We start from the raw sequence: 21,139 nt of genomic DNA on the forward strand, positions 1-21,139 counted from the left end.
GGCGTCGTCTTCACTCCTTGCACCACCACACGCCCACGCAGGTTGCCGGGCAATGCTGTGCTTGCATGTGCCAGCTCAGCTGCGTCCTACCCACCTCTCCTCGAGCGGCGAAGGAAACAATAGTGGATACAGCAGTCAAGAGGCAAAAAATACGCTCTTGGTGCATTGAAATCCCTAATTTTAGTTTTAGGAGGGAGGAGACAGCGTCCGGCGCGCTAAATCATCTCTCTTCCGCTATTATCTTCCGAGCCTGGCACACACTAAGCGACACGGCGTTAGCCCCGTGTCTCGAGGAGATGCGCGGCAAGGGGAAGCACTGATGCTTTTTTGTTTGCCTTGACTCTCAGTCTTGGTAGTTCCGGGGAAAGGGGATTAAGGTTATTGGTTTTGTTTGGTGTTTGACAAGAGGGGATTAGGGATTGCGGGTTTCCCGACGAGTGGAAAGTTTAAATCATGGGCTTCTTTTACTCCCTGTCGTAGCTGTCTCTTCTCTTCCTCTTCTTCTTCTCGTGTCGCACTCCTCGAAGTCTATCCGTCCTCCTACCTTTCTCGGTGATATTCACTACTCAGACTACGATACCCACCATTCGCTTTGGGCATCAACGGTTTTACAGCTTAATATCCTTTTAATTTGAACCGACTTCCTCGATATCTATACCTACTTCACCCTTCCGAATCCAATCGTCGAATATCAAGATGCGTTTCATCACCGCTGTTGCCTTTGCCGCCACTGCCAGCTTCGTTGCTGCGCAGGACAAGTGCGACGCCCAGAACATTGTCGACACCTGTGTCCAGGGCTACCAAGGTCGTATCGATGACTGCAACAAGAACGGCAACGACTTCATCTGCCTCTGCGACGTCTACCGTGACGTTCTCGTCTGCTACAACAACTGCCCTGGTAAGTCCATACACTAGACAAGAGAAGAGCCAACAGATGATCTAACCCATTACCGTAGACTCCCTCGAGAAGCCTCCCGTCCAGAACACCGTAACCTCCTACTGCGGTGCCGCCGAGCCCCTCCGCGCCGCTGCTTCCTCCTCCATGGCTTCCGTTGCCAGCGTCGCTGCCACACAATCCCACGCTGCTGCTAGCGCTACCAGCGCCATGACCAGCGCTACTGGCACTGGATCCGAGTCCGAGTCTGCGCCCAGCGCGACTGCCAGCAGCTTCGAGGGTGCCGGTAGCTCTTTCGGTGTACCTGCCGGTGCGGCCATTGTTGCCATGTTCGCTGGCCTGTTGTAGAGTAGCATGTTCGAGAGATGGACTTGTGGTTCGTGTAGCTGTGAATAGGATAATCTTTAATCGGGGATACGAAGTGTTGGCGATTGGCTGGGTGTATTGAACTGTGTGCGTGAGTGATGTGTGTGTAGTGATGATCGTCCCATTGTTGTGCTAATCGATGCTTCAATATCTCGGTAGCTAAGAGATGGGTCTATACTTTATGGCACGCACAGGAGAGTGATGCGAGTAACAGGTTTGAGAAGTGAGCATCTCATATGAGGAAGAATCTAAAAACCTCTGCGAACTACAGCACCATAAAGACATGCAAAGTAGGCAACCTAACGTCAATGTACGCTCTAGGGTGTTCAGCTTTTTGCTAGTTTAAAGTGGCATGATGTAGGTAATATCTTGTAGAATTTGAATATGGATTGATTATCTAGGCTCTATATTCTCAGCAACCCTTAGTGCAAGGAAATGACACGCACGTACAACTAAACAGTTCCTACGCTCCTCGCTTTTGCCCAATACCGAAAGGATATGGCTGACCACCGAAAGAAACATAACGCCATTTTTCCATGCACATGCAACTCCAACACCACTTGTGTCAACACATCTACTCCTCGTCGACGACACGGCCCCACTCGTGTCCCTCCATACCATCGCTACCCCACATGATGCCCTTGAGGGAGTTCTTGAAGTAGCTCGCGTACGCGCCAGAGTCGCCCTTGACCATAGGGACCTCGATATCCTTTCCTCGGAAGTGGATCTGGCTAATAGGAGCGACGAACCACGCAGTACCAGCCGCGAAAGCCTCGACAAGACGGCCTTCCTTGGCCGCCTCCTCAATCTCAAAGACGTTGAACTTGCGCTCAACAACTTCGAGAGTCTCCAGATCGGCTGAAGGGGAGGAAGAAGTGAGTCTTGAGCGGGCGAGTTCTAGAATAGACCTCCTTGTTACACCGTCGAGGACAATACGCTCGTTGAGGTCGGCAGTGACAAGCTGTAGCTTTCCTTCCTTAGTCTTCCACACGACGAAGAAGTTGCTTGCGCCTGCCTCGGTGATGGTGCAGTCGTCGCCGAAGAGCCAGAGGATCTGGTGGTATCCCCGCTTTCTCGCTTCGCCTTGGGCAACCAGCGAGGGACCGTAGTTGGCACCAACTTTGGCGTAGCCGAAACCGCCGGGCCATGCGCGGCACATGTCGTCTTGGGAGGCGAGCAACTTGATACCACCGCTCATGTCGCCCATGGGTGCGAAGCAGCATAGGATGACGAACAGAAGAGCCTCTTTCGGTCGCTCAACACCGAGAGCGGGGTCGGAAGCAATCATGGTGGGACGAATGTAGAGGAACTGTCCTGGTCGGTCCTTGGGGAGCCATTTGGCACCATCGGTGGCACAAAGCTTGACAATGAGCTTGAGAAGTTCTTCAGGGTCGAATGCGGGGAGAGCGATACGGTTCGTGGACATGAGCATGCGGCGGCAGTTCAGGTCTGGGCGGAAAAGACGAAGTTTGCCGTCGTATCCACGGTACAGCTTCATGCCTTCGAAGCATTCGGTGGCGTAGTGCAGGCATGAGGCTGTGGGTGCGAGAGAAAGCGGGCCGTAGGGCTTGAGCTCAGGTGCTGCCCAGCCGGACTCGACAGTCCATTGAGCTTGCACCATGTGGTCGGTGCAGACCTTCTGACTGGCCATCTCTGCTGAGCCTACAGCGGGAACGGAGCGCGGGGCGCTGGTGAATGTGCAAGAAACCTTTGAGGCATCGAGTTCAGCGAGGGGTGCGTCGACAACATCTTGGCTTTTGCTTGCGGGCTCGTTTGGTGGTGTGGCAGTGATGGAGTTTGTGAGCGATGCCGAGTCGATTTGTGCTGGGGCGTTCTTGAGAAGCGCAGATTTGATGCCGTCTTGGGTGAGTTCGGTAACAGTCTCGATATGATTCGGGGGTGTGACGGCGCTGGGTGCCATGATTGCTGTGTGTAAGATCGGGTAGTTGTTAAGCTATCAATTGAGATAGCAACGGGTGGTTAAAGAATCTACGGTTGCTTCTGTATGGTAGGGAAGTAAGTAGTTCAATGTGGAATGCGAAGATGGGTACCCTGACGTGCTCTTATACAAAGGCCTTGAAAAAATTCGGTCAAGAGTCACACGCGTCCCTATCACACGCGCGGGAGCAAACCCACCTACCCGAACGATCCATCGATGTAATGTCTGCCCAGCCGCCTGCGGATTACGGCGGCGGTCTAGTGTGTTCCCTTCAAGAATGCAAAGATAAAGGGTTCCACTTGCAGCCGATTTAGACCCTCTCCCCAGAGAAACCAGTCTCGAGACTGATTGCGCCCGTTTGCCTCTTCCTTCTATGACATCAAACGTCTTTCTCGTTGGTTGGACATCACACAAGCAATTTGCCGTCGAAGAGGGCGCCGAGAGACGCGACTTCCAGAAGCCGTCGAAACCGGGGTCGTGACGTTAGCGTACCTGAGGACTAAGGATGCGCATGGCGGGCGTAGGGCGTGTGTGCCGAGCCTGCGGTATCCTTGTACCTACCGCTAGTATCCGCGACCAGTTCGCGCGTCCGATCCCCGGACATGGAGATGGGGGATTGTATAACATAGCGGTGCAATATCGGGCCTGTTCAAATGTCGGGGTAGCACGAGTGACGATGCGTAGTATCTGCGATGTCGGACTGAACCCTCAGAAGCATGAAGTTGGAGTCCCGTGGGAGAGGGCGAAGTAGCTCGGTAATCAGCGGTACAAGCGATGGGGAACTTCACCGCAGGGAAAAAATGCTCAAGTGACCTTTTCAAAACAACAGGGTATCATATTCTACGACGGCCATGCCGATTACAGTCTTTTCAATGGCGCTATCTACCGAAGCCCCGCCACCACCTCTATCCGTCGCAAAGTGAACTTCACGATGCCGGAGATGACGACGGATCGCTGACCTGACTCGCCGCCAATGTCTGGCTTGCCCTCAAACTATCGATGCCCTTCATGATGCCATCTGCAACCTCGCCAACTCGTCCTTCAAGCGTGCTGAAGTCCATTCTGCTGATTGCAGCATTGATTTGTTCCGTTACAAGTTCGTCCTGTACGACCTCCGCTGTAACCTTGCCCTCCGTTCTCCAGTACTCTTCGCGCACGCCTCGCAACGCTGGATCGCGGTTTACCGAGTTTGTAAGCAGAGCAAGCGCGCGCATCTTGTTGAAGGTGTCTTCGGACGTTCGTGTGGTTGCTTCGATGCGTTCGGCGATGGAAACAGGCTTGGCGAGCCAGCGGTTCGTGCTTGTAGCCCAGAGGACAAATGCGAAAGCCATGTCAACCACTGCGAAGGTGACGTAGCGTAGAAACCGAACACGCCAGTAGGCCGAATCGATGTCTTGCACATACTGTGCGCGCTTGTTGAGCGTGATATCGTACGTGCCCATGTACCACACTTCCACCACCATCATGAGCAGTCCCACAATCGTTGCGTGTGTGCGGAACCGCGAGCCTTCGCTTCCCACAAGCGATGATGTCGCGAGACCAAGAACCCCTAGTTGAAAGATGTGCGACGTGACTATCTTGGGGAGCGAATATAGGAAGTGGTTTTGCTGGTCGTTTCCGTTGGCGGTGGTGCACCAGACACAGTTCAACAGCGTGTCCGGGCCATATGCCAGGTACAGCAGTTTGTTGCGCACACTTGAGGTGAACTTTGTCCGCAAGGCATCGTCCTCGTCTGTGAGCGGCCGGAGGTGCCGTAGCCGCGCAAACAAGACACTCGTCTCGGTTCGTATGTGGCTCTGTGTCTTGAGGAATATGTTGTCCGGTGCGAAGCGCGACAAGGAAAGAATGAGGCACGCGACAGCGCTCGCGAAGAGCAAGTTCAGCGCCTGCTGGACTCTCGGGGGCGTCGGCCGTATCGGTACGCTTCGTCCGGTTGCGCGCGCGAGGTTGACCCAGTCGAGGACGCGGGGAATGAGGAAGGGCCCGAAGACGATGAGGATCGAGTGCACATTCTGGGGGAGAAACGTCAGGCGCGGAATGACGACGTAGGACACTACCAGCAGCACAATCGAGCGCACGTTGAACATTGTGGGTTTCGCGTTATCATGAGCGAGTCGGCGAGGGCTGTGGTGTCGCTGAGGACATGTGTCCTCGCACTCGACCAAACGTGTGGGTGACGTGTGCCCAGGTGAACGTCGGCGGAACTGAAGCGCGATCACACGTGTTAACGCGCTAGTATTGAAACCCCAACTCCCACATGAATGTCAGACCTCAATACTCACTCGACCCAGAATTGTACAGCTTCACATTTGATTCTCCGCAGACTTTTCCTAGTAATCAAATCTGTCGTCACGCTTATGCAAGTTCGATCAAAGACTGACAGTTTCACAGCCTTACAACACGTCCGTTGTGATGGCTTGGATGACTTTGAGGGATACATTACAGGCAATATTCCTGTCTCCCTGATCTCTTCGCTATTGCGTTGTTTGTATCTATACTAGTAGCCATATATCGCTGAGAATGACCGATCGCCTCCCAAAAACGCAGGAGCAGGCTGCCAGCATAGATCAACTCTCTATCGAAGATATGCCGGTAGCTCACGAAGACGACATCCCAGACATCTGGCCCATCGAATGGAGAACAACCAAGCTCGACTCCGCACTCGGCCTTTTCCACTTAGCACAGTGCGACAAGGCCCTCGACGAGAGCGCATGGGACGATCTTGTGGTGAACTGGACAAGCGAAGATATGGCGGCTGTCGAAGCGCTCTTTCCAAGGAGAACATGGCCCGAGATGTTACCGTATCCAAATCTAGTTGCGTATGCACGATACGTTAACGGATATTAGACTTCTCCCTGGAGAAGTTGGCTCCGGATCCCGTATGTTCTAGCTGTAGCCTGGCAGAAGGGTGTTGTAACAGCTTCGTTGAAGAAATCAAATTATCCACTGCTAAGAGATGATAGCTATGTACCGGGATTCGAATATGCTCCTTCTACACACTCGTAAATAGCTCACAAATGTGTCCATCTCACATGTGTCCTTCCTCCACAAATCTTCCCTGTATGGGTCTCCTATTGTCTCTCCCGGGAGATCCATGTGTTGGTGACTGAGCATAGAAATGCGCTGGAGTGTGCGTAGTGCTGATGTTGCGGGGTTGTTCGTCGCCACTATATTGAGTCCCTGTCGGACTTCCTTGGTTGTCGGGGAACAAAGGTGGAGAGTATTGCGCACGCGTCGATGGATCGCTGGGTCGTGGGTAGTAGATTGGAACCTGCTGTTGAGGCGCATCACTTGGAGACTGTCGTGCTGTGGTTGGAGTGGGATACAAATGTTGGCCGTCTTGGCTCAGTGCAGAATGAGGATATTGAACCTGGGTGCTCCAAGGACCTGGCGGAGAGTTGCGAACGTCGTCGGTAAAGAATTGCTCTCCATGTGGTGACCGACCTGTGTGCCCGCCTTCAACAGGAGATATGTATGGGGGAGCGTGACCGTACGAGGGAGGGCCTTGAGCCGAGTAGGGCGAGTTGTATTCGTGGCTAGCGGAGTGTGAGTGTTGTTGAACATGACCAGGATAATGAGCAAGGGCGATAGAACCTGCCTGGTCATGCATGGAAACATACTTGCTAGCATCTGTGTCGGCCATTTCATGGGGAACCGTGGTGGCAAGTTCAGCAGGTGGGAGACTAGATGGAGTCTCGGCCTCTTTCTTCTTCAAAGACTTCTTTCGCCGGTGTAAGCAGAAGAGTATAAGACACAGAAGGACAATTAGTGCCACCAGGCCTCCAACTGTGCCGCCAGCGATGGCTGCTACGTTTGACTTCTTTGAGCTTCCACCAGATGCTGACTCTGTAGCTGAGGGAAGAGAGCGAGTTGCCGATCTTGCCGTGAAAGTAGGTTTGAGTGTATAGTATGTAGCGAGATCTGGATGGCCCCAGGTTGCTGGCGAAGTCTTTGTAGCACCTCCGGTAGGCCTGTTCTTATTAGCTGTGACAACTTTTGATATGGACCGTAAAGACGTACCCGCCTCCAACTGCGGCAATAATAGGTGAAGGTACTACGTAGTCGTCTAGCTGAGGGCTAAACTTGTCCCAAAGCTTCGAGTCCCCACCGTTGTATCCTAGAACCATGTTGTGTTGTCCTTGTCCCTCGGGTGCATCGCATTTGTCGTAGAGGGGAAACCAGCCACCTATGACTAACATCTGCGCATGGTTGACGACGTTTGCGCTACAACCGCCGTGACCAACTTGAGAGGGAACATCATCACTGCTGAAGACCTTAATCCATGTGAATGATGGAAGCGATAGGATGTAGACGTCGTCGTACGCTGCTGCTTTTTCGAAGCCGTATCCACCATATAGGTATCTGTTGCGCGTCAGCATAACTCGATCAACATAGCACACTTTGTACACTAAGTCTACAGACGATACTGCAACAGTGGCAGCGTGGCATATCCCAGCGACCTCTTAGATTCTGAGCAATCTTGGAAAATCTTGGGCTCCGATGACCTTTCTTTTGTTTGTATATCGACGATCTCCAGAGCCGGCTTCAGATGTTCTACAGCTGTACTACCAGAAAGATTTTCTTACATGTTGAAAGACGACTGGTCATCAGGCCAGGTGACATCAGCACAGAATTGCCTCCGTGTGTCAGGTATATCGCCGGAAGCAGTCTGTGTATACCATTTCGATGAAGCCATGTCGTAGACATGTATGGTCTAGATGGATTAGCTGTGCCAAACATAACAGCTCTCTCGATGACATACACTCATGTTTGCCTGATACGACTAATTAGCACGGAGACTTAGCTGGGGTTTCATCTGCACCTACTGCGTCAAAGCTACCGTTGCGGTACGAGTCTTCGATGCCACCGAAATAAACAAGCACGCCGCTATCTGAGACAGGTAGAAATACTAGTTGTCCTTCAGCTCTCCCAATATCATCTGGACCGGTCGTATTCTGCAAGTCGCCGGTAGACATGTCGAATCGCATCAGACCGGTCGTAGCCATTGGGGGTCCAGTCCAACCAGGTGTTGTTTTGTTGCTGAGCCAGCCGCCAAAGTAAAATCCCAGCCCACGACTTTCGACTTGCGTTCCTGCGCCATACGATACTCGTTGCGGATTCTTTTCGCCAATTGTTTCAGTAGTATTCCATTGGTTGAGAAGAACATCGTAGGTCCACATGCTGAAATCCATGGGGCTAGTGCCTGGGGCAAATTCCCCGCCGAATTGATAGAAGCATTTGTTCGTTTCATCTGCCCAAGTATAGCCGCCTGAAACGGTAGGTATATGACCGGGCTTTGAGTATGCGGACTGCATTGGCATTCCCGCATCGACGGTCGAAGTGTTCAAATCACTGAACAAAAGCCAATCATCTAGGGGTCGATAGTTAGACAGCTGAAACAGAGTCTATCAATACTTCAGCCTTCACTTACTTGAGTAGTTTGACCTGAAAGGGACTTGTCCTATCATGCCGCCATCGATGTATAGCCTTGAGTCGACCTGCGCCGTTGAGTGGCCCCATCGTCGACAGAATCCTTTGACGGGATCATCCTGCTGTGATGACGACTGGGTGATTAGGCTAAGTAGAACAAGCACGCCTGGAAGATTGAAGGCCATGATATGCATTCATGACGTTCCTGAACATGCACACGTGAGACGCAGGAAATGCGAGAAGTCTGTATTTCGAAGCAATGACAGCTGTAGGATGCCGTAGAAAGAGGGGCGGGCCGCAGACGTTAGAGTGGAGATGTGTAGGCCTGTGATTGTGCTTCACAGAAGGCACCAGGAGCGTGTAGGTGGAAGGTCCGCGATTGTCGTTCGTGGCGCACTTCGTTGGGATGCAATCCGGTTTACCGATCTGACTGCATCGTAATATTGCTAGGCGACCCTCTTGTCAGCCATACAAGCAGCGGTGGGACGCAGGTCGCCAATGGAGTCACAGCATAGGAAACACGAGTGATCTGCAGGCCCCGACAGAGGCGTCTGACCGAAGAAAGACATAGGTCTGGGTTAGAGTCAGCGAAAATGCGGCGCCGACCTGCCAAGTGTGCCCTGCTGCGACGAATACCGCGTGTGGCATGGACGACCGAATCAAAGCAACAGGTTAAGAAAATGCCGTTATTGGAACCAGTGGTCTGGCGTCGTACTCAGGCTGAATCCGAAGCCGCTTCTCAGCCGCTCTCTTGTCCGCCAATGCGAAGCTGCGTATCTCGGTTCTTGTGGAGTGACACAGGGTGGAGGCGCGGGGAGTCTTTCAGCTGGGTGTTCCAGCATTACTCGTAGCCATTGACCCCAACAGTCTAGATCCGCACGACAACGAACTTCAGCAGCAAACCAATCACCACGAAAGGTTGATTCCTTTTCCAGCTCCATGCAGCTTATGGTTACCAGTAAGTGGGGGCGGACCTAGATACCGGTGACGGGTCAACGCATATAGCCCCCAGCGCCACGCATAATAATCATCAGGGAATTATCTCCGCCATGAAATCTACATCTCTTCATCACGGCGAAGTCGACACCAGGGTCACAAGGCCCCTGAGAGTGGTGCGCACCGAAGTATGTTGGCCTAAAGCGAACCCGCAACTCCAATACCGACCGAAGTCGACGTGGACGAGTTGCAGGATTAGAACGGCTGTGCATTTCTTCTGGGTCTGCTCTGGAAAAGGCAAATCCATTCGTAAAGGAAGGACCTTAGGGTTATTGGAGACCGTTGACAATATGTGAAGAAAAGAAGAACAGGAGCTTCGCGGAGAAAATTGAATGGCACAAATAATTTGCTTGGCGCGCTAGCGGCCTACCTAGCTCGCAATTCCCGTCCGTCTTCGCGTCATGACCTTGGGCGGGTTTGGCCAACAACACAACTCATCATCATTATGTATACTCCGCGGGAGATACTTCATATCACATCTTGATTTGTACAAAGGGCCATCATGTTCCAGTATCTTCTTAGAGTATTGCGTGTCTTGCTCGCATCAACCAAGGTTCCCGAGTTCTCCATGCACCCCAAGAAAAATCACTAGTCAAACATTACATCAATCATGCAAGTTAACAGATAGTAATGGATAGCATGTATAAAGGCTTTCCGATGTCGCAAGGGTACTTTTGTCTTTCCTTAAGAATCACTCCGTATGTCTTTCTACACAGAACCTCAGCCAGGTCAGATCTTCGCAGGTCGACATCAATCCAGCTTCCACATGCAATCGGCCCAGGAAGGCGCGAGTCATCACGCCATGATATTCGGAGATTCTAATCAGCAAGTCCGGAGATCTTCCCGAGATGATACGACGGTGCTGCCCTTATGTTGCGCCCCTAAAGCACCCTCAATCAACACCTTCATGCCACGACCAGGACCCTACGGTACACCATGGTTTTCATCTGAAGAGACCCTATGGTCACTGGGGCTAATCGAGCATGGTAGATTCAACAAGCCTGATACAGTCCTCTTGGCCTTCATCGTGGACTGCGCGATGAAGCTGTACATATGCGCCAGCATCACCCTGAACTGTCTAGAAAGCTTAACGGATTCGGAACTGGTGCACAATATCATTGAAGCAGCCTACAGCAATGTCCTCGGACAGATACAGCGCGCTGACTTGATGAGCCGCCAAGCGCTCGCTTTCGGGAGATTTTACCTGAAGGCCATGGCAGACTTTGGAAAAATTCGGGAACGCTGCGACATCACGTTTGGACAATATATCCAACACCAACAGACTCGGAACGATTTCGCAGAGAGATTCCTCATCTACGATAGTTTTGGGGATGACGATCTTGGAATAATTGAAAATGCTTTCAAGTGGGTATATGGACAGTCGCCCTCCGCAGTCGTCAATTACATGGAAGAGAACATTACAGAGGACTCATCTGGTCGCGATCCTATCTCGATACGACAGTGGGTCTTCGGATTCAACTGAGAATCCTTGGTAACGCAATTGAGGCATCGTTCATACGAACCGTAGCCTTTCATCGACGAAGGACTGCTACGGTTAGAATTCGGTATGTTGTTAGTATTCGTCTGTTAATTGACCATAAGCAGCTCTTATATTGACAGTGTTGAAGGTGGGGAGTTGACATGGCAGATGGCATGTCAGGACATGGGACGAAGTTTGCACAGAACTGGGACGGTGATCAGGTGGGAGGAGAAGGAACGGGAATCATACAAAAGTCATTTGAACAGGAAGAAGGAAGAGGCGTATGGAGAATCGAAAAGAACAATGCAAAAGCTTATTTGACTCTATTCGTTTGGCAATTAAATTATTAAGAAACGCCCTCCCACAATGCTTGGAATTGGTCCCGTCCCAAACCCCCAGCCCACAGAAGCCAATATAGCGCCTCCGACTTTGATTGTCCATTATGACCCAATATGCTACGACTGTCCTTTGCCCACCGTCTAATTTCAATGCAAGTTTTCAAGTGCCGGTACACCTCATACAAGGGAAAAACTGAACAGGTCTGCAGACTACATTGACCCAAAACCTTGCAAAGGAGGTGACCTTAAGTCAACGTAGGCTCCAGGCTGTTCAGTTTTTCCCTAGGTTGGCGTGGGTATACAGTTGTGGCCACTTGCCCAAATAACAAAATCTCTGTTCTGTCTACCCTGACTGCATGGCTTTGGTCAAGGCCAAACGCTTGCTGTACGGGCTCAGGCTGCGCTCTCTTTGTTGGGGTGGGGGTGCTTGCGCTGGCGGCGGCGCAACTCTGCTGTTCGCGACGGTTGTCCGATCGTCGAAACGGTTTCTTGCCGGTCCACGCGGACTGTCACGGGCCCGTCCTCCATTTCTTGCCTCGTGTGGGCTACGCGATCGGCGTACAGGCTTGCGCTTGGAGTAGGGACTCGGGCTGCGATCGCGACTGCTATGGTATGGCGAGAGTGGCCTGGAAGGCTCACGATGTACTGAATGCGAGACGCTTGGCTGGCCTCTTGGGGCTCCGTTTGGTGGGTTGCGCTCGTCTGACGTATCCATGGGATCCGCGCTCCCCGACCGCGATCTTGAGACTGACCGTCGAGCTGGTCGCCGCCTGTCTCTTCTTGCACTCCTGCTCCGCGACCTTTCGTTATCACTCATGCTTCGCGGCGCTCTTCCCCTGGCATTCTCATGTGATATCTGCATGCGCGCTGACCTGGATCTTGACTTGGATCTGGTTCTTCGGCGGCCTCGCTCACCAGGACTGAAGGAGCTCATGCGCCGCCGTGTGTTCCTGTCTGCAGTGTCGGATGCGCGTGAGGAGCGCGAGTCCATAGAGACCGAGCGCCTGCTACGCTTCCGCAGCGCTTTGTCGTGGTCCCCGTGATGTCTTCGTCCGTTGTGCTTGTGTCGTGGGGGAGATCGCGAGCGGGAACGGGAGCGGTTGGTCGAGATGGTGGAGACAGAGTCGGCAGACGACGTAGAGAGTGAGCGCGCGCGCTTGCGATCCTCTTCCTTCTTCTTCAAAATCTCATCGGCGACGCCCTTCTTGCGCAGCAGGTCCTCGGGTACCTCGGTGGTGAGTTTAGGCTGCAGTTTGGGGTTGAGTAGTTGCTGTGTCCTAGAAGGTCGAGACTTGTACGGGCGTTCCTGCGCGGGCGCCTTGCACTCGTAGCTGTAGTGTCCTCTCTTCAAGCACTTCTGGCAGAGAGTATCTGCGGAAGCCTTGGAGCGGCCTGCACCCGGGCGGCGGAACATGGCGGACTTGGATGCGGTACACGTCGAATCCAAGGGGTGTTTTTGTTGGCCAAGTCCTTTGGTATTGCTGGTGGGAATGGAGGGAAAGGAGCACGACGCGACTCTTGCGTCAGAGCAGCAGCCGGTAAAGACGCAATCAAGCCTCGCCAAGTTCAATCTTCTTCTGTCACTTTCGGCGAGGAAACGCGACGGGCCTTGGTCGCATGCGGTAAGGCGCAGCTTCAGCTTGGCCGGAGAATTGGGCGGAGCGGCATGACTAAGCCCGCCCACGGGCGGCTTCCATCATCGCTTCTCTATCCTTCACTCGCCTTGCGCTGCACCCCGCATACCAGCCCGGTCCCCGCCCGCCCTGTACTGCTCCCCGTCGACGACCCAATTCACCCGTCGTCCCTTGTCTCGCGCCCTACATCTGGGTGCTTGGCAGCTTCTTACACGCTAGACGTCCAAACTACGTCGTTGCAGGCCTGTCGTCAAGGCTACTTCACCTTGGCTCCCAGCAAACCCATACACCTCTACACTTTTCCCACGAATGTCGGCACACCAACATGTCCAGCTTTCTGGCTCCGGTTATCGCGACTTTCCTTGAGCACCCTATTTCCTGAAAAAATTTACGTCCATCACTTCGGTTAACACCACCTTCATTCTCGTCCACGACGACCCACGTACGGCGCTGAGCTTGGTGATTTTTTCGGCTACACCAGCAGGCGTCTGTCGCTTCATTCAGCAGCCTTACTGCTACGAGACTACCTGAAAGCCCGTTTCGCCGTCCCCGCGTTTGGGCACCTACCGCGCACTGCGCATAGGCCATCTACGTCGCAACCTACCACCTATCTAGTCTTCTACCGTACCAAACATCGCCTCTCAGCCATGGCATCTGCGACACCGGTTTCCACAGAACAAGCGCCTCCAAGGCCTCTGTCGTTCGCCAAGGTAGGATTTCAACAAGCAATTTCCATGGGCGGTGTGCTAACAGCGCTAGGTTGCGGCTTCCGCCATAAAGCCTCAGATGTCGAAGGATTCCGCTCCGAAAGCGAGACCGCCTGTCGCGACACCCAAAATACCCGCAGTCGCCCAGAAGGCGCGCGCCACACCCATGCATGGCGAAGCAGCGCCCAAAATACTTGCGGAAAGGCGAGAGGATATCGATGCGAGCAGCAGCGCTGAAAATGCCATGTCGCAGCCCGCGCAGCAGACAGTTCCTGCTGAGCTTTCAGAAACACGCTCCACGGATGCAAAAGGAGATGTCCCCGACAGGCCCCAGTCTGCGGCTGTGGTAAAGGTGTCTGTCACCGAGGACAGCAGCACTCAGCTATCTTCATCAGATGGATCTGGGAAACCTCCCAGCATTGATGGAAAGAGTGTTGCTTCTGCGACAACATTTGCACTGGACGAGAAGGAGTCGTTACGACCGGATGACAGTGCTAGCCTCAGGGCAGTCGAGGAAGAGGATGTCACGTCTCCGCCGGACTCGGTCGTTGCAGACTCCAGGCAGGGGTCTGATCATGGCGCTGCGCGTGCCTTTCGGGACCAATTACATGAAATAGCTGTCATGAATCCTCAACCTCATCGAGGGGTTCCCGCAGGTCGGTTTCCGACGCTACCCAATGGTCCGCAAACATTGTACGACCCTAACCAGTCGCTAAACGGCGCGGGGCCCATGCCACAGCCTCTGGTCAACGGCATGCCTTCACTGAATGGTGTTCCGAACATGCCCGCCATTCCAGACGAGAAGTTGCTCGAGGCGCTACGGTCTCCACGTGATCGGCTGTTCGTTGTGAAGATAGAACAAGACTTCATTGATTTCATCAAAGACTCTCGGTATGTCATGCGTGGCGGATCTGCTAGAATTCCCTACTAACGGCGCGCAGTGAAAACGAATTGTGTCTGCCGAACTGTAATACATTTTACAGGATGCTTGCTCACCGTCTTGCCGACTACTACTTGCTCGGTCATGTAGTTGACAATACCATGACGGGTGTAAAGATCACACGTACCCCTTACTGTAGAATGTATGTATTCATCAAGCTTCGCGTGCTCTGTTGCTTACTACTAGTAGTCCTCCCCCCGTTTCACAGATGGTAGATCCCGCCAAGGGCACCAATACACCTCCCGTAGAGCTCCCTGCTCGGAAGATCATGCGTCGCGACGATGGCAAATCAGGTACAAACACTGGAGCTAACTCGCAGAATGCCTCGAAGACGACCTCTGAAATGGGTGGCAGCGAGGGCAGCAACGATGGTGAAGGCAACAAAGACAAAGCCGCTCTGTCCAGAGAGGAGCGAGAGGCGCGATATCGTGAGGCTCGTCAGCGCATCTTTGGTAGTGCAGAAAGTGAAGAGCCCGGCACGGCCGAAGCCAGCGGATCCGGAGAAGACAAAGAAAAAGGGAAGGACATCTCACGATCAAGTTCAGCTGCCGGGAAGAAGAAACCCAAGAAGCAGCGTAACTACGACGACGACGACTTCCAGGCTCGGTCCCGCTTCAATGTTTACTACCCGCAACAGTACCCTGTGGCTACATATACCGGAGACAATGCGGTCTACTACAACGGCTACCCAGCACCTGCTCAGAACGCGCCGTACGCGACTATGAACCCTGGTGCATCGCCTCCGGCAACATACAGCAACCCGTATCCGGGCATGATGCCCCCGGAAGCGCAGTCACAGTATGGCTGGGCTGGTCAGCAGTACCAGGCTCCCAATGGGTCGATGATGACGTACCCCAATTATGGACAGATGCCGAATGGGTATGATCTATCAACGGACTTCCAGCGGGGTATGTCATCGTTCCAGAACGCTGGTATGCCCTCCCAGGTCACCCCAAAGATGGCCAATCCACAGATGGCGTCTTACCAAGATACCTATCAGCAACCTCAACATATGCCTATGAACTCAGGCTGGTCTCAACCAAACCAGCAGCCATCATTCCATATGGGTCAGGGCGCATATGGTGCCCAAAATGGTCCCGGCAACCGGCCAATGTCCGCACCTCACCAGGCACCTATGCCTGGCTACCCATATGGACAGTTCGCCTCAAATGCGTACAACGGAAAGCCCAACCGCAACCAGCACCCTCTTCCTGGAAGTTATAACCGGGGTCAGTTCAACCCGCAAACCCAAGCTTTTGTGCCCGGTGGACGTAACATGCCCTTTGGAATGCAACAAAACATGATGCAGGGACAGCCTCAGATGAACGGCTATGGTGGATACCAAATGTCTGCCCAGGCTTCTATGCCTGGACAGATGTCAAGACCTAACCCTTCCGCTGTCTCCACACCGCCGTTTGGGTCGCCTCAAAGTATGCAGGGAAACAACTCAGCCATATCCATGAACCGAACTGCTTCTCAGTCTGGTGACCCGGGTTCATCCCAAAGCAGCATCGCAAAGTATGGTACACCTTCACATCTACCTCGAAAGCCTCCAGCTCCTGCACCGGCCCCACCGTTTGCGCTACCCTCCATGACGCGAGTACCGTCATCAGGGATTGCTAACAACGCTCCTGCCATGCCCAATCGAGGCATGTCGGGCACCTTCAACAACACGACGAACCCTAATTAACGCTTCACGAAATGACCTTTAGCATTGCGACGGTGCCTCAATACTACTTACTTGCATCTTTCTCTGGGTGGGTACGGGTAGGTCTCAAAGGAAAATCAAGGCGTTCGTATCACATGTGCTTTCTATGTTTTCCGCCCGGATGCTGAGGATCGTCGACCGCGATGTCTGGATCTCTCGACTCCTTGTTGGGGCCACTAGGTAACAGTAGTCTTTCCTTGGTCTGAAGTCGGAACGGACGGTGCTCATATAGCTGTAATAAAATTGCAATCTTTGCATCTATACCACGGTATCCAACGATAAACTTCAAGCCCGTACAGACTTATCAACTCCGTCGTTCTCTTTCCCTTCCTCGTTGTAACTAGCCATTGTAGCGTCACAGTAACGCCGATAGACTTCTTGGTACACTACATGAAGCGTATCTCGCCGGCAAATGTAGCCGTGTCTGACGCCTAGTTTCGACGCCTGTCGGTCCGAACTGCTAAATTGCCTATTGTGGTACGCACTCAAGATCTGTACGACCAGGACTAACATGTGCCAATACGGATGCACGGGCTGGTATCATATATAGCTTCCCAGGTTTGATCGGTAGGCGGCGCTATACCCGGTTCTTATATCCGCGAGAATAGATCTTTGCCCTCAAACGTATGTATATAGCAAGATTGACAACAGCAAATGTTTCTGTAGTCGCAAATGGCGTTGGTGAGAAAGGTAGTCGTGCAGCTGGATAACTGAGTCAAACTAGATCGAGCTGGAGAAGAAACCATGTCTCGGGTACGCTACCCACAGATGTCTAACCGGGTAGAATTCTAATTAATCGGAAGCCGTACCCGTGTCTCTTACCTACGATCCACACTTATTCATTACAGTTGCCGTATCGGGACTGTTTTCGTTTATTGTGTGGGCAGATAGGAAGTGGTAGGCTCACGCCACGTCAGGAACTGGAGAGGCACGGATCGTGTACCCGCTCTCAACAGTGTATCGCGTAGACGAGGTGTTCTTCTCAGCAGACGATTTTGGTTTGCAACGGGTTCGTGCACGAGTAAGGTTACTTCGATACTCGACAGTCTGGGCACACCTCAGCTGATGTTACTAATGGAATCGGTAGAAATGGCAGGTACGATTGGCGCGCAGGTTTCTGTCTGTCGATGCGAAGTGTGTATGTATACTTTAGCGTCAACCTGGAAGAAGAAGGAACAACTAAAACGGACAGTTTATGTGCTTTTGTTACTCATGGAAAGACGAGTGCTCGAGCTGTCGTTGCATGTATGCGTGTGTGTTACACGAAACCATTGACCCGAAGGTCTTCAACATTCTCCAGTCGCTGCTAACAGTGTTGGAACAGCGCTCTCTATAGACTGTACAACTTCCGATCATCGGTCGTCGCTCTTGATGCACTGCCCATGCGCACTCCCGTACGAAGTTCGCAGCTATTGTCATCAATGCAGTAGCTTACGGTAGAAAGCAATTCTCGAACTTCAGATATCGAGGTCCAGATCCGGTAGCTGGGCCGCAGAGGCTAGAACTCTAGAAACGTGAGCAGCATGCTCAGGGGTGACCAAGCGAGATGACGTAGGTGCTTAGGTACCGGTACTTGGGTACTTTCAAATTCTTCAAATCCGGAGGCTCTTCACGGCAGTGGGAGCCCCGTGGTGTGGCGATCGTGACCCACAATACGCATGTATCGAAGGGCCGTAGAAAAGAAAAAAATGGAGAACAACACCGACAAGATCCGCTCCGTAAACGTTCGTCCGATGCGTATCGTGCTGTACGTACTCCTGCCTGTATCCTGTGGTGAGGATTTAAAATGTCAAGGTGACGAGTTAGTGTGCTTAGGTATTTATTATTGAATGATCGTCGCGCCAGTTGCCAAGCCAGCGCTGGCTGGAGTTCTTGCGGTGCATTGTCATCATCCTCACCTACCATCATTCCCACGACATGGCAAAGTCCGAGCCTCCGCTGACATATCGGCATCTCTCGGCTCCGATACGACGATAGCCAACGAACAACTCAACTGACACACAACGGCTCTTGCGCTACCCCACATGTCCAAGTGAAGATGACGTTCTGCGACGTTGATGTCCGGGGGAAAGAGCATAGGCCAAGCTTTGGAGGCTCTAAGATTGCTCCCGGAGTGTGCCCGCAGCCACTAGGACCGCAGCGCTTGCCGATAGCTTGATACATTCAAGCATTTGATTGCCCAGGGTCGTCGATGGCGATGCAGTTAGTGGCCGCCCTGGATCACGCAAACCATGACGTCGTCAACCGCACGGCGCACGACCACGGGATGCCTTTGGATTTTGCTAGACTGCGCAGTAGTCATGGTGAACACGGTGAAGACTTGCGGTTAATCATGCCGTTATGACGGCATTGGGGTCTCCATGTGTCCAAAAGCGGAGCAATCGTGGGCGCTTTATAGGGACCTGGAGACCCCACGACCCAGATGTCTTTTGATACTCTCCTCCACACTCGATCGGCACTCCTCTTCTCTTCCACCAGCTATGGCGATACTCGATCGATTCCGTGGGCATTCACATGCCTCGCCTGCTTCCTCCACGATGATGGACCAAGATCCGGAGAAGAAGCCCCAGATGTTGAAAGGCGGTGTCAAAGAGATCTTCCGAATGCGCATTATCGCCATGGCGATTATTGTGTCGATGGGTGGTGTACGTATCAAATGAACGAATGCGCAGGTATTCAGCTAACAGCCCCTAGTTCATCTTCGGATACGACACTGGTCAAATCTCTGGGTTCCTGGAGATGCCCGATTTCTTGAACAAATTCGCGGATCAGACGGACCCTGAAACAGGCGAGCGCGCTTTCAGCAACTGGAAGTCTGGCTTGATCGTTGCACTGCTGTCTATCGGTACCCTAATGGGTGCTCTAATCGCGGCCCCTATCGCCGACAAATTCGGTCGCAAATACTCCATCGTCTTCTGGAACATCATCTTTTGCGTCGGAGTCATCGTACAGATTACTACAACGAACATTTGGTACCAGATCTCCCTTGGCCGTTGGGTCGCAGGCTTGGGTGTAGGCGCACTTTCGGTCCTTACGCCCATGTACCAATCCGAAACTGCACCTCGCTACGTCCGAGGTGCACTCGTGTCCTGTTACCAGCTCTTCATCACCCTCGGCATTTTTACGGCTTATTGTATCAACTACGGTACCAAGTCCGATGGTAGCTCAGCATCATGGAAGATTCCAATGGGCGTTGGTTTCATCTGGTCAGCACTCATGATATTCGGAATTCTCTTTATGCAGGAATCTCCACGATGGGAATACCGCAAGGGCAAGGTTGACTCGGCGATACACACCATCGCCATCACGTACGGTGTCCCCCAGGAACACCCGGAAGTCCAGCGCGAAGTCCGGGAGATCCAAGAGAAGTTGGAGGCCGAGCAAGCGGGCGGAGGTCACCACCCTTGGTACGAGATCTTTACAGGACCACGTATGGCGTATCGTGTCCTCCTTGGAGTCAGTCTGCAAGCCCTTCAGCAGCTTACGGGTGCCAACTAGTAAGTCTACACCGCACATTGACACACATCTTGTACTGACTTCTTTGTAGCTACTTCTACTATGGAACTACCATCTTCCAATCCGTCGGTATTGAAGACCCGTTCGTCACTTCTATGATCCTGGGAGGAGTCAACTTTGGCATGACATTCCCTGGTCTCTACATCGTTGAGAGATTTGGAAGAAGACCCGCACTGATCACTGGAGGCTTGTGGATGTTCATGTGCTTCCTCGTCTTCGCGTCGCTCGGACACTTCGCTTTGGATAACGGCGACGGTACTACGAGCCAGCCCGTCGGATATGCCATGATCACATTTGCGTGCCTCTTCATCGCTGGTTATGCTATGACATGGGGGCCAATCATCTGGGTAAGTTCTGGCTGTATGAAGTGCATGTGAGACATATACTGACGTCGTGCCCCAGGCTGTGATCGGTGAGATCTACCCTAGCCGATACCGTGCAAAGGCAATGGCTCTCGCAACGGCCAGCAACTGGACATGGAATTTCCTCATATCTTTCTGTAAGTCAATGCTACTCCATCCACGTCTTTCCGCGACTATACTGATACCACTCTCAGTCACACCTTACATTACGTCCGCCATCGACTACAGATACGGTTATGTCTTCGCCGCCTGCTGTTTCACTGGTGCAGTCGTAGTCTACTTCTTCCTCTGCGAATCCCACGGCCGTACTCTTGAGGAGATTGACACCATGTACATTCTCCACGTTACCCCATGGAAGAGCAAGCACTGGTCTCCCACTCCTGGTGAGGACCTACCAAACTTGGACAACACGTTCTTGACGCCAGGAGGGAGAGGCATCAAGAAGGGCAACGAAGCGAGAGCTCCAGAGCAATTGCGGAGGGAGAGTGTGCCCGTTACCGACGCGGACATGCACGCAAGCGGTGCGAGAGGAGCGGAGTAAGCATCGCGCTTCTGATGATTTGAGCATTGGCCCTTGGTTTTTGAACTGCTTAGTAGCAAGTACCATAGCGTAGCATAGCCTTTATTCATTATCCTTTTCTCTTCATCTGACCACAATACTTCCATTCCACCACCAACGTGTCCGATCGCTATTTACACCGATTGACAACTCACCCCGTTCCAACACACAGTGCTCTCGTTCGACAGGGTTTACAAAGCAATGGTACATATGCAAAAAAGCAATTCAAGGGGCAACGCCAAAAAGATTCGAGGGCATGCATTTCCCTG

At 52.7% G+C, this 21,139-nt stretch overlaps 8 protein-coding genes across 8 annotated transcripts; 4 read left to right on the forward strand and 4 right to left on the reverse strand.

Annotated features, from left to right (window-relative positions):
* Nucleotides 1–696: 696 nt before the first annotated feature.
* Nucleotides 697–1,243, forward strand: J4E78_003141 (uncharacterized protein; the record flags this gene model as incomplete). Its single annotated transcript, XM_049363783.1, has 2 exons — nt 697–898; nt 957–1,243. The coding sequence occupies 2 exons, from the start codon at nt 697–699 to the stop codon at nt 1,241–1,243; spliced, it is 489 nt and encodes a 162-aa protein (XP_049224448.1).
* Nucleotides 1,244–1,835: 592 nt separating this feature from the next.
* J4E78_003142 (uncharacterized protein) lies at nt 1,836–3,182 on the reverse strand (the record flags this gene model as incomplete). Its single annotated transcript, XM_049363784.1, has 1 exon — nt 1,836–3,182. One exon carries the CDS (start codon nt 3,180–3,182, stop codon nt 1,836–1,838), a length of 1,347 nt encoding a protein of 448 aa, XP_049224449.1.
* A 944-nt stretch (nt 3,183–4,126) lies between these two features.
* On the reverse strand, nt 4,127–5,287 carry J4E78_003143 (uncharacterized protein; the record flags this gene model as incomplete). Its single annotated transcript, XM_049363785.1, has 1 exon — nt 4,127–5,287. The coding sequence occupies one exon, from the start codon at nt 5,285–5,287 to the stop codon at nt 4,127–4,129; it is 1,161 nt and encodes a 386-aa protein (XP_049224450.1).
* A 1,893-nt stretch (nt 5,288–7,180) lies between these two features.
* J4E78_003144 (uncharacterized protein) lies at nt 7,181–8,206 on the reverse strand (the record flags this gene model as incomplete). The annotated part of the gene is made up of 4 exons (XM_049363786.1): nt 7,181–7,562; nt 7,787–7,914; nt 7,963–7,974; nt 8,027–8,206. The coding sequence occupies 4 exons, from the start codon at nt 8,204–8,206 to the stop codon at nt 7,181–7,183; spliced, it is 702 nt and encodes a 233-aa protein (XP_049224451.1).
* Nucleotides 8,207–10,533: 2,327 nt separating this feature from the next.
* On the forward strand, nt 10,534–11,109 carry J4E78_003145 (uncharacterized protein; the record flags this gene model as incomplete). Its single annotated transcript, XM_049363787.1, has 1 exon — nt 10,534–11,109. One exon carries the CDS (start codon nt 10,534–10,536, stop codon nt 11,107–11,109), a length of 576 nt encoding a protein of 191 aa, XP_049224452.1.
* Nucleotides 11,110–11,787: 678 nt separating this feature from the next.
* J4E78_003146 (uncharacterized protein) lies at nt 11,788–12,858 on the reverse strand (the record flags this gene model as incomplete). The annotated part of the gene is made up of 1 exon (XM_049363788.1): nt 11,788–12,858. One exon carries the CDS (start codon nt 12,856–12,858, stop codon nt 11,788–11,790), a length of 1,071 nt encoding a protein of 356 aa, XP_049224453.1.
* Nucleotides 12,859–13,725: 867 nt separating this feature from the next.
* On the forward strand, nt 13,726–16,415 carry J4E78_003147 (uncharacterized protein; the record flags this gene model as incomplete). The annotated part of the gene is made up of 4 exons (XM_049363789.1): nt 13,726–13,788; nt 13,838–14,676; nt 14,769–14,867; nt 14,915–16,415. The coding sequence occupies 4 exons, from the start codon at nt 13,726–13,728 to the stop codon at nt 16,413–16,415; spliced, it is 2,502 nt and encodes an 833-aa protein (XP_049224454.1).
* Nucleotides 16,416–18,970: 2,555 nt separating this feature from the next.
* J4E78_003148 (uncharacterized protein) lies at nt 18,971–20,852 on the forward strand (the record flags this gene model as incomplete). The annotated part of the gene is made up of 5 exons (XM_049363790.1): nt 18,971–19,078; nt 19,128–19,930; nt 19,981–20,296; nt 20,352–20,448; nt 20,506–20,852. 5 exons carry the CDS (start codon nt 18,971–18,973, stop codon nt 20,850–20,852), a joined length of 1,671 nt encoding a protein of 556 aa, XP_049224455.1.
* Nucleotides 20,853–21,139: the final 287 nt, after the last annotated feature.

Source organism: Alternaria triticimaculans (genome assembly GCF_023758025.1).
Source record: "Alternaria triticimaculans strain BMP 0046 chromosome Unknown scaffold_3, whole genome shotgun sequence".
Taxonomy (NCBI): domain Eukaryota; kingdom Fungi; phylum Ascomycota; class Dothideomycetes; order Pleosporales; family Pleosporaceae; genus Alternaria; species Alternaria triticimaculans.